Genomic DNA, 22637 nt, shown 5'->3' with positions numbered 1-22637 from the left:
ATGTAATATTTTATATTAGAAATAAAAATGGCTACAACAGAGTGTAATGACTCCTCTGCTCAATCCAGTCCTTATTGATTTGGCCAGAAGAGGGCGCACATGTAACGGCAGAAGGGGGTCACTAATGACTTTCAGGCCCGGTTCTACACTGCATTGGTGGGATGGTTCTCAAAGCCAGAACAATATTCAGGGCTTGATTAAATAATCATGGGGATAACTCCCCCTTCTGTAACACTCATCTCCCTTTCAGTCCCCTTTGGACTAATGTGACGTTGTTTATGTGTTGTTGACTGTAACCATGGGTATAATTTATACACTCAGTTCCCTTATTATATCAGGCATATTAGGAATTCATGGCAAACAATCATAAGCGCAGTACAGACAAGGTGGTCTGTAGCACCTCTTGTGCTCAGTCATGGTCTGGTGGTTTGGGAACCAGTCTTGTGACTGAAGGGTCGTGGGTTCCCTTTCCAGGCCTGAGGCCATGACTGAGATACCCTTGATCAAGAAACTTCTCCCCAACAGCTACTTACAGTGTTCTCCAGCAGACAGTGAAAGCGATCCTCTTGCATGGTGGATGCTGCATGAAATTAACTTTCCTCGGGTTAGTCGTTTAGCAAGAAAATACCAGCTACCAGTGCAGCGTCTGAAAGGCTTTTTAGCACAGGAGGCAATATTGTAACATGCCAGCGGTCAGCACTGAAGGCTGCTATAGTGAACATGCTGGTCTTTTTAACAAAGAACTGAATTATTTCAGAAATTAGGGTGAACATTTGCATATGTTTGTGGAAGAACGCTGGAGTGAGCAGGTAATTCTTCATCTTCCACCTTTCTCTGATCCTTGGTCTTCAGTGGTGTCTGTATCAGTTACTGGGACACAATGTCCTGCTCTTCTTTTATCTGTTGTTCTGTCTTGGTCAGTGTGTCCACCGTAAAGAAGACATGAGGATATAACGAGGATCCAGCAGTGTCACTAGTACCAAACATTTTCTCTCCTCCATCCCTGCAAACCTTTTCTGCAGCAGGTTTCCCTGAGTGTTTCCATCCTCCTTGTGTTATGACCCTCTGCCTGAAGCTCCATCTTCAGCACAGCAATGCTTGGGATGACACTGGAGATGGAGCCTCTGAACTGTTGATCTCAAGAGGAACTTCCTCAACAGGTTCCAGCATGTCAATCAAACTGGAAATTATGTCCCATTGATCAGCAGTTGGTGTAGCAAATGTTCCCTAATCTCCAGCATAGATGTTCAGTGTTTCTGCTCCAGCATCTCTGCATCATGTGGTGTGTGGAGCTCCAGCGAGTGGGTTCAGACTGAATGATGCTGTGCTGGAGGAGGCCAAGTTCTTTTACAACTGTTTTCAGATTCTGCTTTGCAAGCACAAAGTGGCTGAAATGTTTATCAATGTTATTTAGCTTGGCATTAATGTCCAAATGATGTTAAAATTCAAATAAAATGTCTGTGTGGTAGTTTTAGAAGTGAGCAAAAAACTGAAAAGTGCATTGAAAACAGAGAATTGAGCAAAAAACAAACGCGTGCTGAAGACAGTGAAGCAAACACACTTAACTGTGTGATTCTTGTTTCTCTGCTCTCACTGTCACTGGTTTTGCTCGGTTGTTTTGCTCAGTGTGTCTTACTTGCTCAATTGAACCTCATCTTTGCTCTCTTGTATTAAAGACAGTAATCTCACTCCATAGGACTGGAGTAAATTTCAGTGTTTCTCTTTAATTGACAGAATTAAGCAAATGTACATCACACCAAAACATAAAACACTAAGTTGCAATTTACATAAGTTGCAATTTAACCAGCAAAATCACACACAAAATCTGATACTTTGCCCAGTTATGATACTGTATATCAATATGTGGTTGTCTGCTACCATCTACTGGACACATACCGGAACTGCAGGAAAATTTCTGCATAAATGTAAAATACTGGATAAAACAGTAAAATGTAGAAGCAGGTTCTACACTGCACGGTTAACTACTCTGCATGTAATCACAGGACTTTATTTACCCCTAAACCTAGTGTGAAGGAAATATTGATTATATTCATGTGTGATTCATGTTAATCATGTCCATGCAGACACTATAGCATGGTCTGTGTGAAAAGTACTGCTTAGTAATTAACTGTAACCATATTGAAGATGTTTTTCTGTAAGACTGAAGTTTTCTGTGCAGCAGCAGAGTTGGTGATAATATTGCTTATCCGTTTCTAAGCACCCAAGGTTGAATCACAGGGAAACTGCTCCTGGGAAGCAGGCATCCTTAGTTTTTTCTACACACACACTTTGACTATAAGAATCTGGACTGAGAGAGACAGTTCAGAGTTACTGCATGAAGCGTAAGCTTCACATCATACTTTTATACTTTTATATTTTGTAACTCTCTTGCTATCAAATAAATACTGCTTAATATATTATAAGACCTTGAATTCTGTGCCATCAATTCCACCACACTAGAAATGCAGAGAAGACAGAAACTGTTGAGGCAAGAAAAAGAAGTGTGTGTGTGAGAGAGAGAGAGAGAGAGAGAGAGAGAGAGGTGTGAGAGAGTCTTGTTATCTAAGGGTGTGTGTGTGTGAGAGAGAGAGAGAGAGAGAGAGGGGTTTTGTTCTCCAGTTGTGTGTGTAGAGGAGTGAGTGTTTCCATGGAGACTCAGGTGTTGTTCCAGTACACAGGAGGTTATTCTAGCTCACACACACACACACACTGAGGAGTCAGAATAATAAACCCAAAACCCTGCATAGAGGGGCTCAGTGAATGTGGTGTGGAATGTGTGTAAGTGTGTGAGTGTGTGTGTGTGAGAGGAGACGCTGTAGAAGGACAGAGTGCCGGCCGGCCAGTCCAGATACACTTCTACTCTGTTGGAGCTGGAGGGGGCAGAGATGGCAGTGTAGTTATTATTGTGCAAGACAGAGTAACTGTTATTAATGCAGAGCAGCATCCAGGACTTTATATTATGTCCAAACCAACAGTCACCACTGTCTCCTTTCCTGCTGATTCCTTTATATGTCACTGCTATACCAGCATCTCCACTCCACTCAACCTCCCAGTAACAGCGTCCAGTCAGACTCTCTCTACACATCACCTGAGGCCAGTCAGCAAATCTCTCTGGATGATCAGGATACGTCTGCTGCTCCTCCACAAACATCACCTTTCTGTTCCCCTCAGACAGAGAGAGAAGTGTGTGTGCTGTGTTTGGGTCCAGTGTGAGCTCACACGCATCTGCACACAGGAAGAGACATTAGAGGAGACCACACAAATACTGTGTGTGTGTGTATCTGTATCTCTGTGCATGTGTGTGTATTAACTACATAACTGCTGCTTACATTTTCTTAGTCCTGGTTTGAGTCTGATCTTCCCTGCATGATCCACCCTAAAGAACACACACACACACACACACACACACACACACACACACACACACACACACACACACACACACACACACACACACACACACACACACACACACACACACACACACCTTGTAGTAGTATGCAGTACAGTTTCCAGTATGCGACAGTATGCATACTACAGGATCATACTACAGGATCACGTGAACGTAGCGTTGCATGATGGGATGCAGTACACCATGAAGATAGCTCTGTTTACGTACTGGAGTATTTTGAGGAAGTAGTATGTCATCCAGGGATGTTTGGCATACTGGAAAAATTTGTTTTATTTGCATACTGCATACTGGATACTGATTTGGGGCCCAAGCAGTACGCCAGTAGTATGTAGTAGGCTATTTCGAACACAGCCTGTCTGTCTCACCCACACATTCGCGTCTAGATAAAAGGACTGTCTGTCTCTCTCGCTCATACACACATGCACCTAGATAACAGGCCTGTCTGTCTTGCTCACCCACACATGCAGATAGATAACAGACCTGTCTATCTCACTAAGACACACATGCACATAGGTAGCAGGACTGTGTCTCACACACACGCGCCTAGATAACTGGACTGTCTGTCCACACACACACACACACACACACACACACACACACACACACACACACACACACACACACACACACACACACACACACACACACACAGAGACCTCTCTATGGTCTAGACTTCACCAATTACATTCACTGTCTTGTGTGTGGAATCAAAACCTTTAAAGAATATTCCAGGATCAATAATTAACAATGCTGATAGGCTACTGATAAAAGTAGGTGTGTCCGGGGTGCAGCTCTTTGTCCCACAGCAAACTTTAAGGCAATCAATTAAAGAGCTTCTCCAGATCACATGCTTGCCAAAAGTTTAAGGACCTACATAGACACCCATTAGTCCGGCGCCCCACACACAGGAAGTATACGGTACACATATAATGTCAGACATTCAGTGGATAGAATTCTTGATCTTTTTTTAAATGTACAGTAATTGTCAGTATTACTAGATTCATAATACTTTTGCAATATATAATTTACATAAGTTAATATGTCTAAGTAATATTTTTTCTCTGGATAATTTGATGAGGGCGGCACCCCAGCACCCCTACTGACGAGCTGCCACTGGTGTCATGTATGATACTGTATGTATTTTAGGAATAAGACCATGTGTGTGTCATGTGTGCTGTTTCTATGTATGACACTGTTCTTCTCACATTTGGAGTGTGTGCTCACACACAGGGTGTTTAAGGGGATTCCTACATACCTGAGTGTGTCCAGTCTGCAGTGGGGATCCTCCAGTCTAGCAGAGAGCAGCTTCACTCCTGAGTCTCCTGGGTGGTTGTAAGTCAGATCCAGTTCTTTCAGGTGGGAGGGGTTTGAACTCAGAGCTGAAGCCAGAGAAGAACAGCCTTTCTCTGTGACCAAACAACCAGACAATCTGTAGAAAGGAGGGAAAAAGAGGGAGAGAGACAGTGAGGGAGATACATTTGCAGAGCAGCCAGTATGGGGTTTATTACAAAAAATATAGGAAGGGGGGTCGGTGGTTTAAACGCGTACCATGTCTTTAGCAACACAAAGGGCACTAATCTCTTCACAGCGGGGAAGTGGGCTACTTGGTGGCTGATTTTCCTCGCAAATTTTTTCGTGGCGTTTGCCTTCCCAGTGTTAATAAGACACTTGGGGCAGAGCTGTTTTACAAGCTGTGTGTTTCAGTCAGGTCTGTGTAGGAGTGTGTCTGTTCAGCGGTGTGTAGGAGTGTGTGTTACCATAAATACCCACATACATTTGGACAAGGACTCAGCCAATTAAATGTAGTTCATGTATTTAATTTTAACAGGAAATATTTGGAATTAATAAAGAAAGAAAACCTCATAAAATAATAAAGTGTGAAATTGTCTTGCATTTCATTGTGGTAGGATTTTTTTATAGTGTAGTCAAAGGAAGTTTATTATTCTTAAAAGGAAATTGAAGTTTTAAAAGTACATACACTACCGTTCAAAAGTTTGGGGTCACTTAGAAATTTTCTTATTTTTGAAAGAAAAGCAGTTTTTTTTCAATTTAGCTAACATTAAATGCATCAAAAATACACTCTATACATTATTAATGTGGTAAATGACTATTCTAGCTGTAAACGTCTGGTTTTTAATGCAATATCTACATAGAGATATGGAGACCCATTTCCAACAACCATCACTCCAGTGTTCTAATGGTACATTGTGTTTGCTAACTGTGTAAGGAGGCTATTGGATATTTAGAAAACCCTTGTGCAAGTAGGTTAGCACAGCTGAAAACAGTTTTGCTGATTAGAGAAGCTATAAAACTGACATTCCTTTAAGCTAGTTGAGAATCTGGAGCATTACAATTGTTGGTTCGATTAAACTCATAAAATTGCCAGAAAAAGACAACTTTCAATTGAAACTCGACAGTCTATTCTTGTTCTGAGAAATGAAGGCTATTCCATGCGAGACATTTCAAAGAAACTGAAGATTTCCTACAATGGTGTGTACTACTCCCTTCAGAGCGCAGACAGGCTCTAACCAGAGAAGAAGGAGAAGTGGAAGGCCCCGCTGCACAACTGAGCAAGAAGACAAGTACATTAGAGTCTCAAGTTTGAGAAATCGACACCTCACAGGTCCTCAACTGGCAGCTTCATTAAATAGTACCCGCAAAACGCCAGTGTCGTCTACAGTGAAGAGGCGACTCCGGGATGCTGGCCTTCAGGGCAGAGTGGCAAAGAAAAAGCCATATCTGAGACTGGCTAATAAAAGAAAAAGATTAATATGGGCAAAAGAACACAGACATTGGACAGAGGAAGATTGGAAAAAAGTGTTATGGACAGACGAATCAAAGTTTGAGGTGTTTGGATCACACAGACGAACATTTGTGAGACGCAGAACAACTGAAAAGATGCTGGATGAGTGCCTGACACCATCTGTCAAACATGGTGGAGGTAATGTGATGGTCTGGGGTTGCTTTGGTGCTGGTAAAGTGGGAGATTTGTACAAGGTAAAAGGGATTTTGAATAAGGAAGGCTATCACTCCATGTTGCAACACCATGCCATACCCTGTGGACAGCGCTTGATTGGAGCGAATTTCATCCTGCAACAGGACAATGACCCAAAGCACACCTTCAAATTATGCACAAACTATTTAGAGAAGAAGCAGGCAGCTGGTGTTTTATCAGTAATGGAGTGGCCAGCGCAGTCACCAGATCTCAACCCTATTGAGCTGTTGTGGGAGCAGCTTGACCGTATGGTACGAAAAAAGTGCCCATCAACCATCAAACTTGTGGGAGCGGCTTCTGGAAGCATGGGGTGAAATTTCTCCAGATTACCTCAGTAAATTAACAGCTAGAATGCCAAAGGTCTGCAATGCTGTAATTGCTGCTAAGGGAGCATTCTTTGACGAAAGCAAAGTTTAAAGTAGAAGATTATTTCAAATAAAAAAAAAAACAATTATTTCTACCTTGTCAATACCTGGACTATATTTCTATTCATTTTGCAACTCATTTGATAAATAAAAGTATGAGATTTCAGGGAAAACACAAAATTGTCTAGGTGACCCCAAACTTTTGAACGGTAGTGTAAATATTTATCTTAAAATTTATTAAAAACCTGTAGTTTCACCACACTTTACTGTTTCCATTCCAGATTAAATTGACTCACCTGAGAATCTCCAGTTTACAGTTTGAACTCTTCAGTCCAGCACAGAGCTGCTCTACTCCTGAATCTTTTAGGTCATTATTATTAATCTCCAGCTCTTTCAGTGAATTTTCTCTTTGTAGAACTGATGTGAGAGATTTGCAAGACTCCTCAGTGAGACCACAGAGAGACAGTCTGTAAAGGAGGAGTAAATACAGTACAAAATGCAGATCAATCAGATGATGCTGGATTACAGAATCTGAACTGCTGATTAAATTATCCTCTGTATCTGTCATGCAGCTCAACCCTGGAGACTGCAACTCCCAGAATGCCCCACGTCATCTGACCAGTTCCTCCCCCCTTAGTACTAGTTCACACCTGGTTCTCATCATAGGCTATTATATATTTCAGGACACTTCTTCCTTTTTGTACATCTGACTGTTTTTTCTTGTTTTTGTGTGTATCTGACCTGGACTGCTTTTTTGACATTGACTTTGGATTACGTCTGTATTCCTCTGCCCAGTTGTTTCCTCCATTTACTTCAATAAACAAAGTGTATTTAAGTCTGTGTGTGTTTGTGACTAATATGTACCCTGCATCACAGTATCTTGTAAAATAGGATGAAATTAATTACATTAACAAATTAAAAAGTATCAAAGCAGAGGCCAGTAACTGTAGTGGAGGCTTCACCCTGTGCTTTATAATAAACTACTGACATGGTGAGGTCTCATATCCATTCCTCAACTATGATCCTACACCACCAAACACCCTCCATAATATTAAACCTAATAATCCTAACCTGCTTAGCTCTGAACGTTGATATAATGTTGTCAAATGTGTGTGCACAAGCACTGAAAAGGTGGATTTTCATCACATGTCATTTTAATAATGGGGTATTTGTCATATTTGTATATAAAATTAAAAGATATTGCCACATTTTTTTCCACAGTACTGTGGATGTGGACGTCTGAATTTGGAACATTAATAAGACACTTGGGGCAGAGCTGTTTTACAGGATGTGTGTTTCTGCAGGGTCTATGTAGGAGTGTGTGTGTGTGTGTGTGTGTTCAGCTCTGTGTAGAAGAGTGTGTGTTCAGCTCTGTGTACGAGTGTGTGTTTTTCCATTAATACCCACATTCATTTGAACAAGGACTCATCTGTGTCTATTTAGAGTGTTACATTTCTCTTCTAGGAGATTCTGGAAATCTGATAATGCATCACAAATGTTTCTTTCTCTCCACAATATGGTCATTTAATTAAATGTAGTTCATTAACAGAAAATATTTAGAATGAATAAAGAAAGAAAATCTCATAAAATAATAAAGTGTGAAATTGTCTTGCATTGTGTAACGTTCTGCGCGATGCAGAGCAGGGAGGCGGACACAAACGCTGAGGAGAGCGAGATTTATTGAACGGAATTCCAAAGACGTGGTCATTACAAAAGGCACGGGTCATATCGGGTGAGCAGGCAGAACAAAGAAATGTAGACAGGCATGACTTACGACAACACGGAGAACACACAAACCAGGCAGTAACACACGGGGGACAAAGAACACCAAAACACAGAATGAGCAACTTGAATATAACACAGACTGAATAAACAAAGCACGAACCAACTGAATGAACAAAACAACCGATACAGACATGGGAGACACAGGGACTAATATACATGGAACTAAACTAGGATCAGGTGATAACACTGACGACACGGGCGTGGCAGACAAGGGGAAACCATAGAAACAGACAAGCAGGGTGGGATCCAGGAGCAGAGAACAACACAGACACGAGGGAACATGGAAACCGGAGTGACAGCTAGGAGAGGGGGCGTAGCCCTACGTGACAGATTGCCTTGTGGTAGGATTTTTTATGGTGTACTCAAAGGAAGTTTATTATTTTTAAAAGGAAATTGAGTTTTTAAAAGGACATGAATATTTATCTTATCTTAATATTTATTAAAACTCTATAGTGTAATCACACTTTACTGTTTCCATTCAAGATTAAACTAACTCACCTGAGAATCTCCAGTTTACAGTTTGAACTCTTCAGTCCAGCACAGAGCTGCTCCACTCCTGAATCTTGTAAATCATTATTATTAATCTCCAGCTCTTTCAGTGTGTTTTCTGTTTGTAGAACTGATGTGAGAGATTTGCAAGACTCCTTAGTGAGACTACAGCCAGACAGTCTGTAAAGGAGGAGTAAATACAGTACAAAATACAGATCAATCAGATGATGCTGGATTCCAGAATCTGAACTGCTGATTAAATTATCCTCTGTATCCGTCATGCAGCTCAACCCTGGAGACTGCAACTCCCAGAATGCCCCACGTCGTCTGACCCGTTCCTCCTCCCCTCAGTAATAGTTCACACCTGGTTCTCATCATAAGCTACAATATATATCAGGACACTCATTAAACTCTTTGTGAAGTATTGCTGACATTTTGAAAGCATACCAAGAGTTTTTCCTGTATTCTATTCTCTTTGTGGTTCGACCCAGTTTGTCTGGTTCACTGCTCTCCTGGATTCTCCCTTTTTGTACCTCTGCCTGGTTTTTCTTCTTTTTGTGTATACCTGACCTGGACTGTTTTTTTGACATTGACTTTGGATTACGTCTGGATCCCTCTGCCCAGTTGTTTCCTCCATTTACTTCAATAAACAAAGTGTGTTTAAGTCTGTGTGTGTTTGTGACTAATATGAACCCTGCATCACAGTATCTTGTAAAATAGGATGAAATTAATTGCATTAACAGATAAAAAATTATCAAAGCAGAGGCCAGTAACTGTAGTGGAGGCTTCACCCTGTGCTTTATAATAAACTACTGACATGGTGAGGTCTCATATCCATTCCTCACATATGATCCTACACCACCAAACACCCTCCACAATATTAAACATAATTATCCTAACCTTATCCTAAGGTGGATTTTTCATCACATGTCATTTTAATATTGGGGTATTTGTCATATGTGTAAATGAAATTTAAAGATGTTGCCACATTTTCTTTCACAGTATTGTTGATGTGGATGTCTGGATTTGGAACATTAATAAGATACTTGGGGCAGAGCTGTTTTACAGGCTGTGTTTCTGCAAGGTACATGCAGGAGTGTGTGTGTGTGTGTGTGTGTGTGTGTGTGTGTGTGTGTGTTCATGTAGTTAATTTTAACAGAAAATATTTGGAAATAATTGAGGAAGAAACTTTATTTGTATTTTATGAAGTTACGAAATTGTCTTGCATTGCATTCTGTGGTCATATAATTGAATACATTACTCAAAGGAAGTTTATTATTTTTTAGAAGGAAATGGACTTTTTAAAAGGACATAAATCTTTGTCTTATCTTAATATTTGTCACGGCTGGCCCAGATCGATGTTCATTTTTTATATTTGGGTATTTGTCATATGTGTATATGAAATTAAAAGATATTACCACGAGAAAAGTGTCCTGATAAATAACCTTATCAAGTCGTGTCAGTATCTTGTGAAATTGTTCTTGGGTCTCTCTATGTTGGGTCTCTCTTAGGGCTGTCATGATTAGTCGACTAGTCACGATTATGTCGACTACTAAAATAGTCGACGACTAATTTATTAGTCGATGTGTCGTTTTTTTTCCTCTCCAAACTGCTGCGACAGTTTCCACTTCTGCGTCTGCGTTTCTGTCCTTGACGCACATGTGCAGCAGTGGAAACCGGGGTAGACGGTTGACGACATCCCAGTACGTTATACAGGTTGGTATCATGGCTACCCGAACTCAAAAGTGCGGGATCATTTTCCGTAGTCGGGTTCCGAAACGCGTGCAATATCTGCAAGGCAGAACTTGCCTTCCATGGCAGCACAACCACGATGTACGAGCATGTACCTGAAGCATGTTGTGGCTAATTGTGACAACGATGAATAGGGACCGTCATCTCTGTAATCTAAATTGCTAGTTAGTGCGTGAGAGTTGGCAACCCTGCTTATCGTGGTAGCTGTAAAAGTTAACATTAGTGATGGCGATTTGTTTCATTAGCCTTAGCACACATTTGTGTATTTTCTGTAACGTCAGTGAGACCAAAACTTTATTTTTGTGAATAACTCCTTAGTTTCAGGTCCCTACCTAATTTGATTTAAATGTAGCGAAGTTTGATGCCAGAGACTAATGAAAGAAAGAAAAACCTAAAAAAATTCTTTATTAATGTAGGCCTATTTATTTTTGTGTTTTTTAAGGCAGTGCCTTATCCTTATTTTAATAATTGTTTGTTGCAACAAGCTGCATATTTCATTAAAGGTTTAATGAACTATGATCTTAATTGTTTTTATTTTTAGTTATAGCTGAAATCTAATGATGGATATATAATAGCAGTTGCATTCTAGTGTGATAAGCTGTATGTTGTATATTCAATTAACGTACAATCCGACTAGTCGACTAATCGTAAAAATTAATCGGTGATTAGTTGACTATAAAAATAATCGTTTGTGGCAGCCCTAGTCTCTCTCAAATTTTCTCTTTCTCCTTAATGTAGGTTCTAAACTCTTCTCTATCAAATCTTCTTTCTCTTTTTAATGTGAGGTCTCTCTACCCTTCTCTCTCTAATGTTCTCTCACTCTCTTTCAGTTTCATAGACCTTCTGAGTCAGAACACCCAGTGCTACATCCACTGTTAATCTCTAAATGAAAATACTCACATGGCTTTTCTGGATGCTTTGACCACTGGCAGCAGTCTCAGTAGACATTCATTTAATGGAACATTCCTCAGGTCAAAGTCATCCCGCTCCTCTTCTGAGTTCAGCAACACAAACACCAGAGCTGACCACTGAGCAGGAGAGAGCCTGGCTCCACGCAGACAAGTGTCACCTCCTTTGCTCAGGTATCTTTGGACTTCCTGTACTAGAGAATGATCATTCAGTTCATTCAGACAGTGGAACAGATTGATTCTCAGATTGGGATTCTCCCTGATCTTCTTCTTGATGTACTGGACTGTTTCCTCTTTGCTGTGAGAACTGCTTCCTGTCTGTGTCAGTAGTCCTCGTAAGAGAGTCTGATTGGACTCCAGTGAGAGACCCAGAAGGAAGCGGAGGAAAAGGTCCAGGTGTCCATTATGACTCTCTAAGGCCTTGTCCACTGCACTGTTGAGGAAGTAAGACAATGTGTTTTGTCTGTCTCTGTGTTCCAGCACATTGGTGTTAGTGGAGATGAAGGTAATAAATACATATAAAGCAGCCAGAAACTCCTGAACACTCAGATGTACAAAGCTGAACACCTTCCCCAGCTGTAGACCAAACTCCTCTCTGAAGATCTGAGTGCACATTCCTGAATACACTGACATTTCTCTGACATCAATGCCACTGTTTCTCAGTTCGTCTTCATAGAAGATCAGGTTGCCTTTATCCAGCTGTTGGAAAGCCAGTTTTCCCAGTGCCAAAACATGTTTCCTAGTTTGTTGAGGGTCAGTGTCACTTTTCTGATCATACTTTTGGACCTTGTGTTTGATGTGAAAGATCAGGAAGTGTGTGAACATCTGAGTCAGAGTCTTGGGGATCTCTCCACTCTCTGCTTCACCCAACATCCTCTCTAGAACAGTGGCTGCAATCCAACAGAAGACTGGAATGTGGCACATGATGTAGAGACTTCTTGATGACTTCATGTGTGAGATGATTCTATAGGCCAGACTCTGGTCACTGATTCTCTTCCTGAAGTACTCCTCTTTCTGAGGGCCACTGAACCCTCGCACCTCTGTTACCTGGTCAACACACTCAGGAGGGATCTGATTGGCTGCTGCTGGTCGAGACGTTATCCAGAGGAGAGCAGAGGGAAGCAGATTCCCCTTGATGAGGTTTGTCAGCAGCACATCCACTGAGGTCGACTCTGTTACATCCCACACGCTGTCATTGTTCTGGAAATCTAGAGGAAGACGACACTCATCCAGACCATCAAAGATGAACAGAATTTTGTAGTATGTATAGTGAGTTGGTTTTAATTCACGTGTTTCTGGAAAAAAGCAATGAAGAAGCTGCACCAGACTGAACTTTTTCTCCTTCATCAAATTCAGCTCCCTAAAAGGAAGTGGAAATATGAAGAGAACATCCTGATTTACATTTCCTTCAGACCAGTCCAGTATTAACTTCTGCACTGAGACTGTTTTACCAATTCCAGCCACTCCTTTAGTCAGCACAGTTCTGATGGCTTTGTCTTGTCCTGGTAAGGGTCTAAAGATGTCACTGCATTTGATGGGTGTCTCCTGTGTTGCTGGTCTCCTGGATGCTGTCTCAATCTGTCTCACCTCATGTTCATTATTCACCTCTCCACTCCCTCCCTCTGTGATGTAGAGCTCTGTGTAGATCTCATTCAGAAGTGCTGTGGTTCCATGCTGTGAGATTCCTTCATTAATTTTCTGACATTTTTCCCTCAGTTTGGATTTGAGTTTTCTGTAGCAAGCAGGGGCCAGTTCTGATAAAGAGGAAGACAACAGCACAGATGTTAATGTCTTTATGATCAATCATAACAGACTCATCACAGGAAATACAAGAAAAGACACCATTATTACAGTCCCCCAGGGGGCTGTGGATTCCTGTGGAGAGTACACTTCTCGCTGGTGTGTGATTGGTTGTGTAAGACTTGTGTTAAAATTCTAAAGCGACCTTGAGTATCTTGAAAGGCGCTATATAAATTGAACATTAATTCATCACTATGAATAGATTTTTAGTCCCCATAGATTGGTCATGATACATTCAGGAAATTGAAGTACTGTAAGAGTTAAATTAGAGATAGGTTAGAGTGTCTGGGTATCAATAACACTGAATGATCAGCAGTTTGACATGGAGAACACATGGGTTGATGGAGGAAGCCATTACACCAGCTGAAGTTCCACCACACACACTGGTAACTGTCACCTGACTGAGGAGACCTACAACTAGCAGACTGGACATCTGAGAGACAATGGAGGGAAATAGAAAACACACCTGTGTATGACATCACAAGACAGTGACCTGTGGTCAAATCTGATTGGTCAAATCTCAGTTCTAAAGAATAACAATGTATCCTCAAAACTCCAACATTCTACAGTCACATGACAACAGTGATAAATGTAGGAGAGTCTTGAGTCTGCACCTGAGCAGACTACACTGAAGGGAGGTCAACTGAGGACAGACCAGTGCTGATTTAAGATCCTCATTGTGAGCTGAGATTCACCAACAGTGTCCTCCCTCTGAAGTAATAAAGTGATGTTATGATGTCATGACCCAGAGCTCTTACTGGTCTCTAGTGTGTTAGCGAGGTCTGTCTGGTTCATGTTCCTCAGGACGTGCAGTGTGATCTTCATCACCCCCTCTCTGACACTGCTCTGATCCTCCTCATCCTCCACCTGTCTCTCAGTGCATACTGGGTAATCTGGACTCAGTAGATTCTTGAATCTCTTCAGCTCATTTTTCACCAGAGAGATGATTTTGTGCTCCAGCTCCTGAATAAACAGTATCAGTAAAACTACAGTGTTACACACAGATGAGTATAACACAGGATAATCCATTAAACATAAGAGAGGACTGAACTGAGAGGGAGTGGGTGGTCCTGTGAACATTATGGTTTATTACAAAAGTTTAAGTACAAAAGTCTAATATATATAATATATTATAATTAGGGGTGGGACGCGATTAAAAAAATTAATCGAATTAATTACAAGCGTTGTAATTAATTAATCGAAATTAATTGCATTTTAATCGCATTTCAATATTTAACATGAGAAATATTCATTTAAGTTTGAATGATGAATGAATCAATGAACATAAGCATAAACTTCAACATCTTGTATATTTTTCCACCAGTCTACTACACAGACCAATAGATGAGTGCAGAAAACAAAGCAAACAGTTTTCAGAACACTGGAAATTTTGACCAAAAATGTTTAATTTTGAGAGCTTTGCTCATGATATTGGAAGAATAAGAAGAAGTGAAGTAAATCAGATGTTCTTTAATACCATTTTAGATGGTAGACTTTTTCTTTAATTTCCCAGGCCTCTGCCACAGGCATAAAGTCCTCTGCACAGGCATCTCCATAGTGCCTAGTGATCTTCTGCATGCTCAAAGCAAATGACTGGATCTTTCATTCATCATCTATAATATGAGTTGTCACACCAAGATAATTCTTGTTGCTAACAGAGGTCCAGTGATCCCCAGTCAGAGCCACATTTAGGGCACTCTTCACAATAACCAAATAATGTGATGCGTAAAGTATTGTAATGATCCTTAAGGGATTATTGGGTTACTGTTTCTTTAAGTTAAGTTGTGTGTGCGAGTGGAAAAGTGCGCGAGGAGCGAGAGTGAGAGATAGAGGATTCGGTTATTTTTCTTGAGTGAGTTTGCTTGTATTAATGTTGAAATAAAAGAGACGAGTTGTCAACAGTAAACTGTCCTGGTATTTAACCAACGTTATAGTATAAACGCCTCCGCCGCTCGTGCGAGGTGTGCGGAGTCGCGCGCGTCACTAGCGAAAGTTTAATCCAGTCTTGATTAAGTTTAATCAGTCTTAATGGTCCAATGAAGGTAATTTAAAAACCAGGACATTTCTTCACTTAAAAAAACCCGCGACGGCCGGGACAGGATGTGAAATACGGACATTTGTTCACCCTATCGTACTAGGAATACATTTATCAGCTAAGTGATCATTACTGACCTGCGCGTTAGCGCCAACATGTTTTGCGTTGAGGCGGTAACGAAGGGTGGAAGTGCTCGTGTGATAAGCGAACTCCTTCCTACATAAAATGCAAATAACACTATTTTTGTTTTTACTTCCATCTGGAAGTTTCTTATATTTAAATTTCCCATCCACCAGCGTAGCCTCTTCAGTCATCTCCATCATGTTCATCTTATTGTGCGTCCATATAATCTGTATGTCTGGAACTTATGCACTGAGAAACATTCCACGGTGCAAAAGTGTCTCATGCGTTAAAATGCGTTAATTTTTTTAGTGCGTTAATTTTCCTGTAATTAATTAATCGAAATTAACGCGTTAAAGTCCCACCACTAATTATAATACAATAAATATAAAATTTCAATTGTAGGTAGTTTTATAAATGATCTGTGATGTAAACACTAATGATAAGACCCTTCTCCCACACACACAATAAACACAATCCACATACACAGAATACAACCACAGAGCTCAAGCAAGACAGACCATAATACAATATCTCCCAATACAAGAACCACCACAGAACAAGAGAATCAACAGAGCTTAAATAGGACAGACTAACAAGAGAAGGGACAGAACTTAAATAGGACAGACTAACAAGAGAAGGGACAGAGATTAAATAGGACAGACTAACAAGAGAAGGGACAGAGATTAAATATGACAGACTAACAAGAGAAGTCAACTGTGAAGAGGTGGGACTGATAATCACAGGGTGGAGTTACTGAATGGAAGGAGGGACAGACAGACATGAAAAACACATGGGAAGTATAAACAGGGAAAGGCTGGGCGGGGCTAGAGGGACCAAACAGACAGATTGACAGGAGAGGGTGGAGCTCAGCATGACACCCTAAACACACACACACACACACACACACACACACACACACACACACACACACACACACACACACACACACACACACACACACACACACACACACACACACACACACACACACACACACCTTGAATACTGACTCCAGTTTGTCTTTAGAAATATTTACAGGTTTTTTTTGGGCACTGTGGACAAACAGAACAACAGCTTTAATGGAAAATCTACATTTTATAGACATGAATACATGTTACATTCGTGAGCACGTTACATTCATAAATACATGTTACATTAATGCTACTTATATTGTAGTTTACTCTTTTGACACTAGAGGGCACAATTCATCATCCTCCTTCTACCCCGTTCATCGCTGGTCAGTTTATGATCACAGCACCACTTATATATTTTCATATATATCAGAACACAAGACATTTAATAGAAAAGTGTTTTTTCTGTGTAATAAATAATTTACAGAAGGAGTTTGGGAGTTAGTTGGGAAACATTTTGGAACTCAGCCAAGAATATTAAAAATGAATGAAACTATTAATAATGAAAACTTGAGGAGCTCCACAAAGCTCTGTTGATAATGTACAGACTGGTGGAAAGACCTGGGGCCTCATGTACAAAGACTTGCATGGATTTCTTACAAAAAATTGGCGTACGTACAAATCCAGAAAATGTGCGTACGCCGGAATCTATGCACATTTCTTTTGTACATCCCAATCAACGTGGAATTGAGCGCACATGGTGACACGCCCCCCCCTATAAATATGCAAATTCATTTAAATTTGCCCTGCACCGGAGAAGTTTCCTCTCTGATCTATCACAAACCATGTCTAAACGGGGAAAGAAGAGGAACTTCACCGAATGTGAAAGTGGAGACGCTCCTGAATGAGGTAGAGGTGCGGACACAATGTTTGTTTGGCACGTTGTGGCATTACGGCAAAGCGCAAAAGGTCTGAGTGGGACAGTGTGTGTGAAGCTTTAAATGTTGTGGGGTCAGAACAATGCACACTGGCAGAATAATATAATGCACCTAAAAATATCAGTGATGCGCTCACTAGCATCAGCGACTCAATAAAAGAATTGGTTAAAATTTGCGCTGCGCATAAATTTGTCCTGGCTCTGGATTCGCTGGGTGCTCCACCACCTCTAACAATGGCACGGCATACCTGTGCGCAACATTGTGCAGGACCCCACATGCCCTCACAACCTCACACACCTTCTCTGGCCAATACACGAGCATCCCCCGGTCCTGTCCAGCCAGCGCCACCGGCTTTTCAGCTGCCCAATCGCCCTCTCCACAGACTGACCGGGAACGGAGATACAATTCTCTTCATTCTCGCACCCGGTCAGTCTGTGGATTACATCAGCCACGTTTTGAGTGCATAGCCGCTGTTTCATAAGTAATGTAACAATTACCCATGTTTAAAATTAATTATTCTAAGCTGGAAATGTCAAACGCTTTTATTTAAATGCTTAAAATTTGTTGCTTACCAAGAAGCCAACCGTCACACACTCTGCTAGCTTGTCATCTTATCCCAATCATGCTGTTTGTAAGGATGTACTAATCATTGGGTTGATCCAGGCCAACGTGCCACTACATTAGTAAGGCACATTTTTGCATCACAGATTATTTGCACGTTTATGGAATTATAGTGCTTTCTATTCACATAAACAAATTCCTCCTCAGATGGTGCCTTTATAGAAATGTGTGTGCAGTTGATCGCTCCCATTATATTATGGAAACCGGCTATCGCTGCAAATTGCGCTTTAATGTTTGCCTGGTCAACCGCTTCATATGGGAACTTTATATACCTAGCTGACATGCAGATGATCCCATCCAAACAGCTGGCATGGCCCGGCTCAAAGATGACTGGGACATCCCCGACCAGGCTGCCAGTTCTCTTTGTAACAAGCCAGTTGCCAGGAAGCCGAACGTTGTCGCTGGCAATGTGCGACTCCTCGCCTTTCTCTCTCCAAAACTGGACCCAACTCAACACAAGAGGACAGGAGGAAACGGCTTATAAGCCAGTCATCATCATGGGCCAAAAAATCATAATGGTCACGGAAAACGCGCTCTCGGCGAATTCAGCCATTAGCAATATCTTTCAGTAATGCCAACGCTGCCATCTCCCAAGAACACCAGCGCAACATTTCATGTATGTTTATATAATCTAGGCTAAGTGGAAACACGTTGAATGATTATTTCAGTAAGGCAATGACATTGTCTGATTAACTTACTGTTTAATTTTCTCATTAATTTACTTTATTTTACCCAATAAGGGCTTACTACAATGTGTGCGTGAAGGATATCTTAATAGTTGTAATTTCAATGCATCACCACTAAGTGTCGCTAATTGACGAAAACACATTAGAAACATGCGTACGCCTGAGGTGGGTGTACGCACTTTCTCACATTCAAATCACATTTCGTACATCTGACCGTTTGCGTGAAACATAGCGTACGCAATGTTTTTGTGCGTACGCACTGTTCGTACATGAGGCCACTGGAGAATTTAGACATAACATGAACACAGACAGATAATGCAAGGGCCTCTACATGCTGCTGGATGAACTGTGGATGTAGGATGACACTGTAAAAGGCCTCATTTGATAAAGGTCCAGATCAGGGGATCTTTAAACAGATAGAACTTTTACATTTGGACCTAATACATATATAATGAATGTGTATATGAATATGAATGACTGGGGTGTGAAGTCATGATGATTGGACATAATGGTGGAATCTAAAGTAGATATGTAAATAGAGTAGGAGGAGCAATGTGTATCTGATTAGAATATGTCACGGTAGGCCGGTCCGGCTCCTCAGGTGATCCGCCCACTTCACAACACTCCACCTCCCGTTTACACCATAGATCACAAGCCCCGCCTACTGATCAGTTCTCTTCATTCCGTGCACCTGTCACTCATTTCCAGTCGCCCTCTTTATCCGTTAAAGGCCAAGATTGAGTGACTCTCTTCAGAGTTCAGAGCGCTATCCGCTCCTCTGATACCTTGCATTTAAACTGCATTTAACAGCTTTGAGTTGTGCTGTGTCTATGATGGAAATGGACATTAAAGTCGACCCAGCACCACCTCCTGTGTCTGCTGCATCTGTCACCTCGTTACAGAATATACCGTATGAATAAACATTAGTGCTCCTCTGAGCCCTGGAGACTTTCATGTTGGGGAGAGACTTAACTGTACACCAACGTTGATCTACAATAAAGTGGGACCTGTTATTCTCATCAAGTGATCTTGGAGACTGTCTTCTTTATTTTATTACTCTGTTCCTTATTTGTTTAAGGATAATTCAGTGGTACTGGCTTTAATGTGGGACTAAGGAACCACAAATATTTACTCCCTCCACACATATGCAAGAACTGAGGAGTGAGAGAGAGAGGGAAATATGGATAATGAAGACTTAAAATACTTTCAGTCTGATTAAAGAATCTCTGTAATGTAATGTGTCACTCACTGTGGGTCAGAGGTCACAGGTCCACTACTGAAGTGAGGAGGATCACCCATGGACCTGTCACTCTTCATAGACACACAGCTGGGTACTGGAGATGATTCACTCTTCATTAACACACAGCTGGGTACTGAATATGATTCACTCTTCATAGACACACAGCTGGGTACTGGAGATGATTCACTCTTCATTAACACACAGCTGGGTACTGGAGATGCTGCTCTCTTCACCCTGATGAAGATGAGGAAAGTGTTGAGTAATTATGTTCTTCACTACATCTCATTTATCCTGAATATTCCCTCTTCCTGTTTCCTCAGATTAAGTGCTGATGTAAAGCTCCTCACTTTGGGTCAGAGGTTCCTCCTCCACTGCTGGAGTTATGAGGCTCCATCATGGAGTTGTTCCTCTTCACACACACACAGCTGGACACTGGAGATGCTGCTCTCTGCTCCCTGTCAACAGTTCATCATAAAGAGGAGGAGCGTGATACTGAAACACTGATTATAATGAACCTGATGTCACTGCAGTATGAGTCAGTACCTCATAAACATATACGACTGATACAACGGTGTGTGACATTTTCTGTCATAATATTAAACATCGTGTTTAAATGATCAATATTGTCCAATCAAAACAGAACGAAAGAGCATTTAAAAACGGTCCCTTCAGCCGCGCATGCGCGTATGTGAAATGTAACGTTGTCGAAACATTTAGACTAAATGTAGCATATCGACGAGACGTTTTACCGACGATGTACTTAGAAATGACCGTCCAGATGACCGTGAAAACAGAATAACGTTGTATTTCAGACCCAGACATTTATGTAGTTGGACCAGACACTTCCGTGATGAAACAGGGCGACCCGTAGTCCATCTACACCTGTACACTTTCGCTTTTATGTAACGAGAATAAAACTTTACACCAAACACGGTTTAAAAAGTAGCATACTCGGGAAAAGTAGTTAAGCCCAAGGTAAATGACTGTCCTTTAATGCGCACGCCAGTAAGTTATACTGAAGGATAATTAACTTACCACGAAACACTCCGTCTGCTCTTCTGTAGCGGCGGGGACTGACTTTTGGAACACATTTCACGTGTGGGAGGGTCTTAGATGAAGGCGTTCCTCTGCAATCTCCATTGGTCACTGATTCCGGACTGACACAGAGCTCTGCGACCGCCTCTGGGACCAAGCCACGCCCACCCCACCAGCTTCCCAGCGTTTTCAAACGTGGCAGAACGCGGTGGTTCTGTTTCACAGTAGCATGTAAACTAAGTTTTACCATAAAAGTTTATACAAAGGTTATAATTAATTGCTAAATTGTCTGTAGATATTGCAAATGTATATTGTATAATAACTACATTAAGCATGCTCACCAGCACGAGCTTTTAAAAATTTTAGTGAACTGGATGGAGAGAACATTGATGTGTGGAAGAAATAAGAGTATTTGCAATATCTGGTATGGCGACGGACGGGGGGTGGGGGGCAGCTGGTGTACGAGAGGTGATGCCAAATATTGTAAAATCCATAATAGTAAAACATACCAAAATTAAAGCCAAATACCAAAATTAAAGCAATACTGAAAAGTGGCCACCCTATATACAACCAGCTTTGTTCACTCACAGTTTTTCAGTGTTCTGCAGGTACCACACACAAACACACATCACATGCATCTTGTGCTGTCCATATTTTATTAAGAAGTGAACAATATTCATTGAACCATTGAACATAGAGATACTAAACATAATACCCAGCTAACAAAAAAACGTCCCGAGGACGTCCCGCGAACCAACACTGCGAACGTCCTCTGGACGTTTTTTTGTAGGGTCGCCAAAATGTTTCAGGGGACGTTCAGTGGACGTTACAAAGGACGTTTGTAGGACCACCTGGAAACATCCAGAGGACAATGAGCGGACGTTTAAGGAACGTCCTTTAAACGTCTCTTATGTGTTAAATTGTTTAGGTCTACTTCTTATGTTACTTCTAAAACAACTTAGATTTTATTGATTTAGTAAATCCGGGTATTGCATATGGAATAAAAATGAACACACAAGAAGTGATAGGCTGTAAACAAGTTATTATTTTTTATTTGAAATGCGAAAAAAGTGTCTGATGTGCGCATTTTGAACGCCGTTTCAAGCCTCCTTTTCACACGTTTCTTGGGGTGAAGCCTAAAATAGACAAAGATACACGTTTGTTAACATTTAATTTTGTGACCTCTAGTTATAATAAAGCGTTCGATAAATGAAGTAATTTGAACGTTTTGCTTGAAGAACATCAGCTACTCAAATCAATGCTAACCCAGCTAGGTAGCTATAGTTGGCATTAACTTGTTAATGTGGCTAGCTACTTATAGCGAATGCTATCGTCGGCTGTTATCTGTGGCTGAGACAATCAACATCAGTTAACGTTACTTACTATTGAAGTCTTAATGCGGTGATTCATATAACTTAGCGTAGCGTAGTGATAATTTAGCTCTAGCCATAGGCCCTTTTCACAACAAAACGGAAATACGTCACCGCCGGGTAAAACAAGTTCCGGTACTCGCAGAAGATAGTTGTTGTCAATTCACCTCAGCATGGAGCGTGTGTTTACTTCATCCCTGTCGTCGCTGCCGAGACTGAATTTTAAATACGT

General features: G+C 41.1%; 1 protein-coding gene across 5 annotated transcripts; it reads right to left on the bottom strand.

Moving 5' to 3' along the window:
* Window positions 1–1704: 1704 nt before the first annotated feature.
* LOC143493620 (NACHT, LRR and PYD domains-containing protein 3-like) lies at window positions 1705–21004 on the bottom strand. Of its 5 annotated transcripts, XM_076992146.1 has the most exons (12): window positions 20348–21004; window positions 20010–20234; window positions 18347–18523; window positions 16662–16716; window positions 14265–14469; window positions 11699–13460; window positions 9056–9226; window positions 7069–7239; window positions 4668–4841; window positions 3330–3376; window positions 3089–3225; window positions 1705–2870 (listed from the first exon to the last, which is right to left on the bottom strand). In XM_076992146.1, exons 1-12 carry the CDS (start codon window positions 20395–20397, stop codon window positions 2754–2756), a joined length of 3291 nt encoding a protein of 1096 aa, XP_076848261.1. In that variant the 5' UTR covers window positions 20398–21004; the 3' UTR covers window positions 1705–2753. The 5 variants fall into 5 exon arrangements, with proteins under 5 accessions (XP_076848261.1, XP_076848259.1, XP_076848260.1 ...); XM_076992144.1 differs by lacking the exon at window positions 7069–7239 and having other exon boundaries at window positions 1705–3225; XM_076992145.1 differs by lacking the exon at window positions 18347–18523 and having other exon boundaries at window positions 1705–3225; window positions 20348–21003.
* Window positions 21005–22637: the final 1633 nt, after the last annotated feature.

The sequence above is a fragment of the Brachyhypopomus gauderio genome, unplaced genomic scaffold (assembly GCF_052324685.1).
Source record: "Brachyhypopomus gauderio isolate BG-103 unplaced genomic scaffold, BGAUD_0.2 sc90, whole genome shotgun sequence".
NCBI classification, from domain to species: Eukaryota; Metazoa; Chordata; class Actinopteri; order Gymnotiformes; family Hypopomidae; genus Brachyhypopomus; species Brachyhypopomus gauderio.
The sequence above is the reverse complement of the archived record's forward strand: the minus strand, read 5'-3'. Positions and strand labels throughout refer to the sequence as shown.

Excerpts from the sequence above, each read along its gene's own strand:
- LOC143493620 (XM_076992144.1), bottom strand. The coding sequence starts at position 20,397 with ATGATGGAGCCTCATAACTCCAGCAGTGGAGGAGGAACCTCTGACCCA. Across the intron at positions 16,717-18,346 it reads ATCATCTGCATGTCAGCTAG|TGCCCAAAAAAAACCTGTAA; the intron begins GTATATAAAGTT and ends GTTTGTCCACAG. Across the intron at positions 4,842-9,055 it reads TGTAAACTGGAGATTCTCAG|ATTGTCTGGTTGTTTGGTCA; the intron begins GTGAGTTAGTTT and ends TCCTTTCTACAG.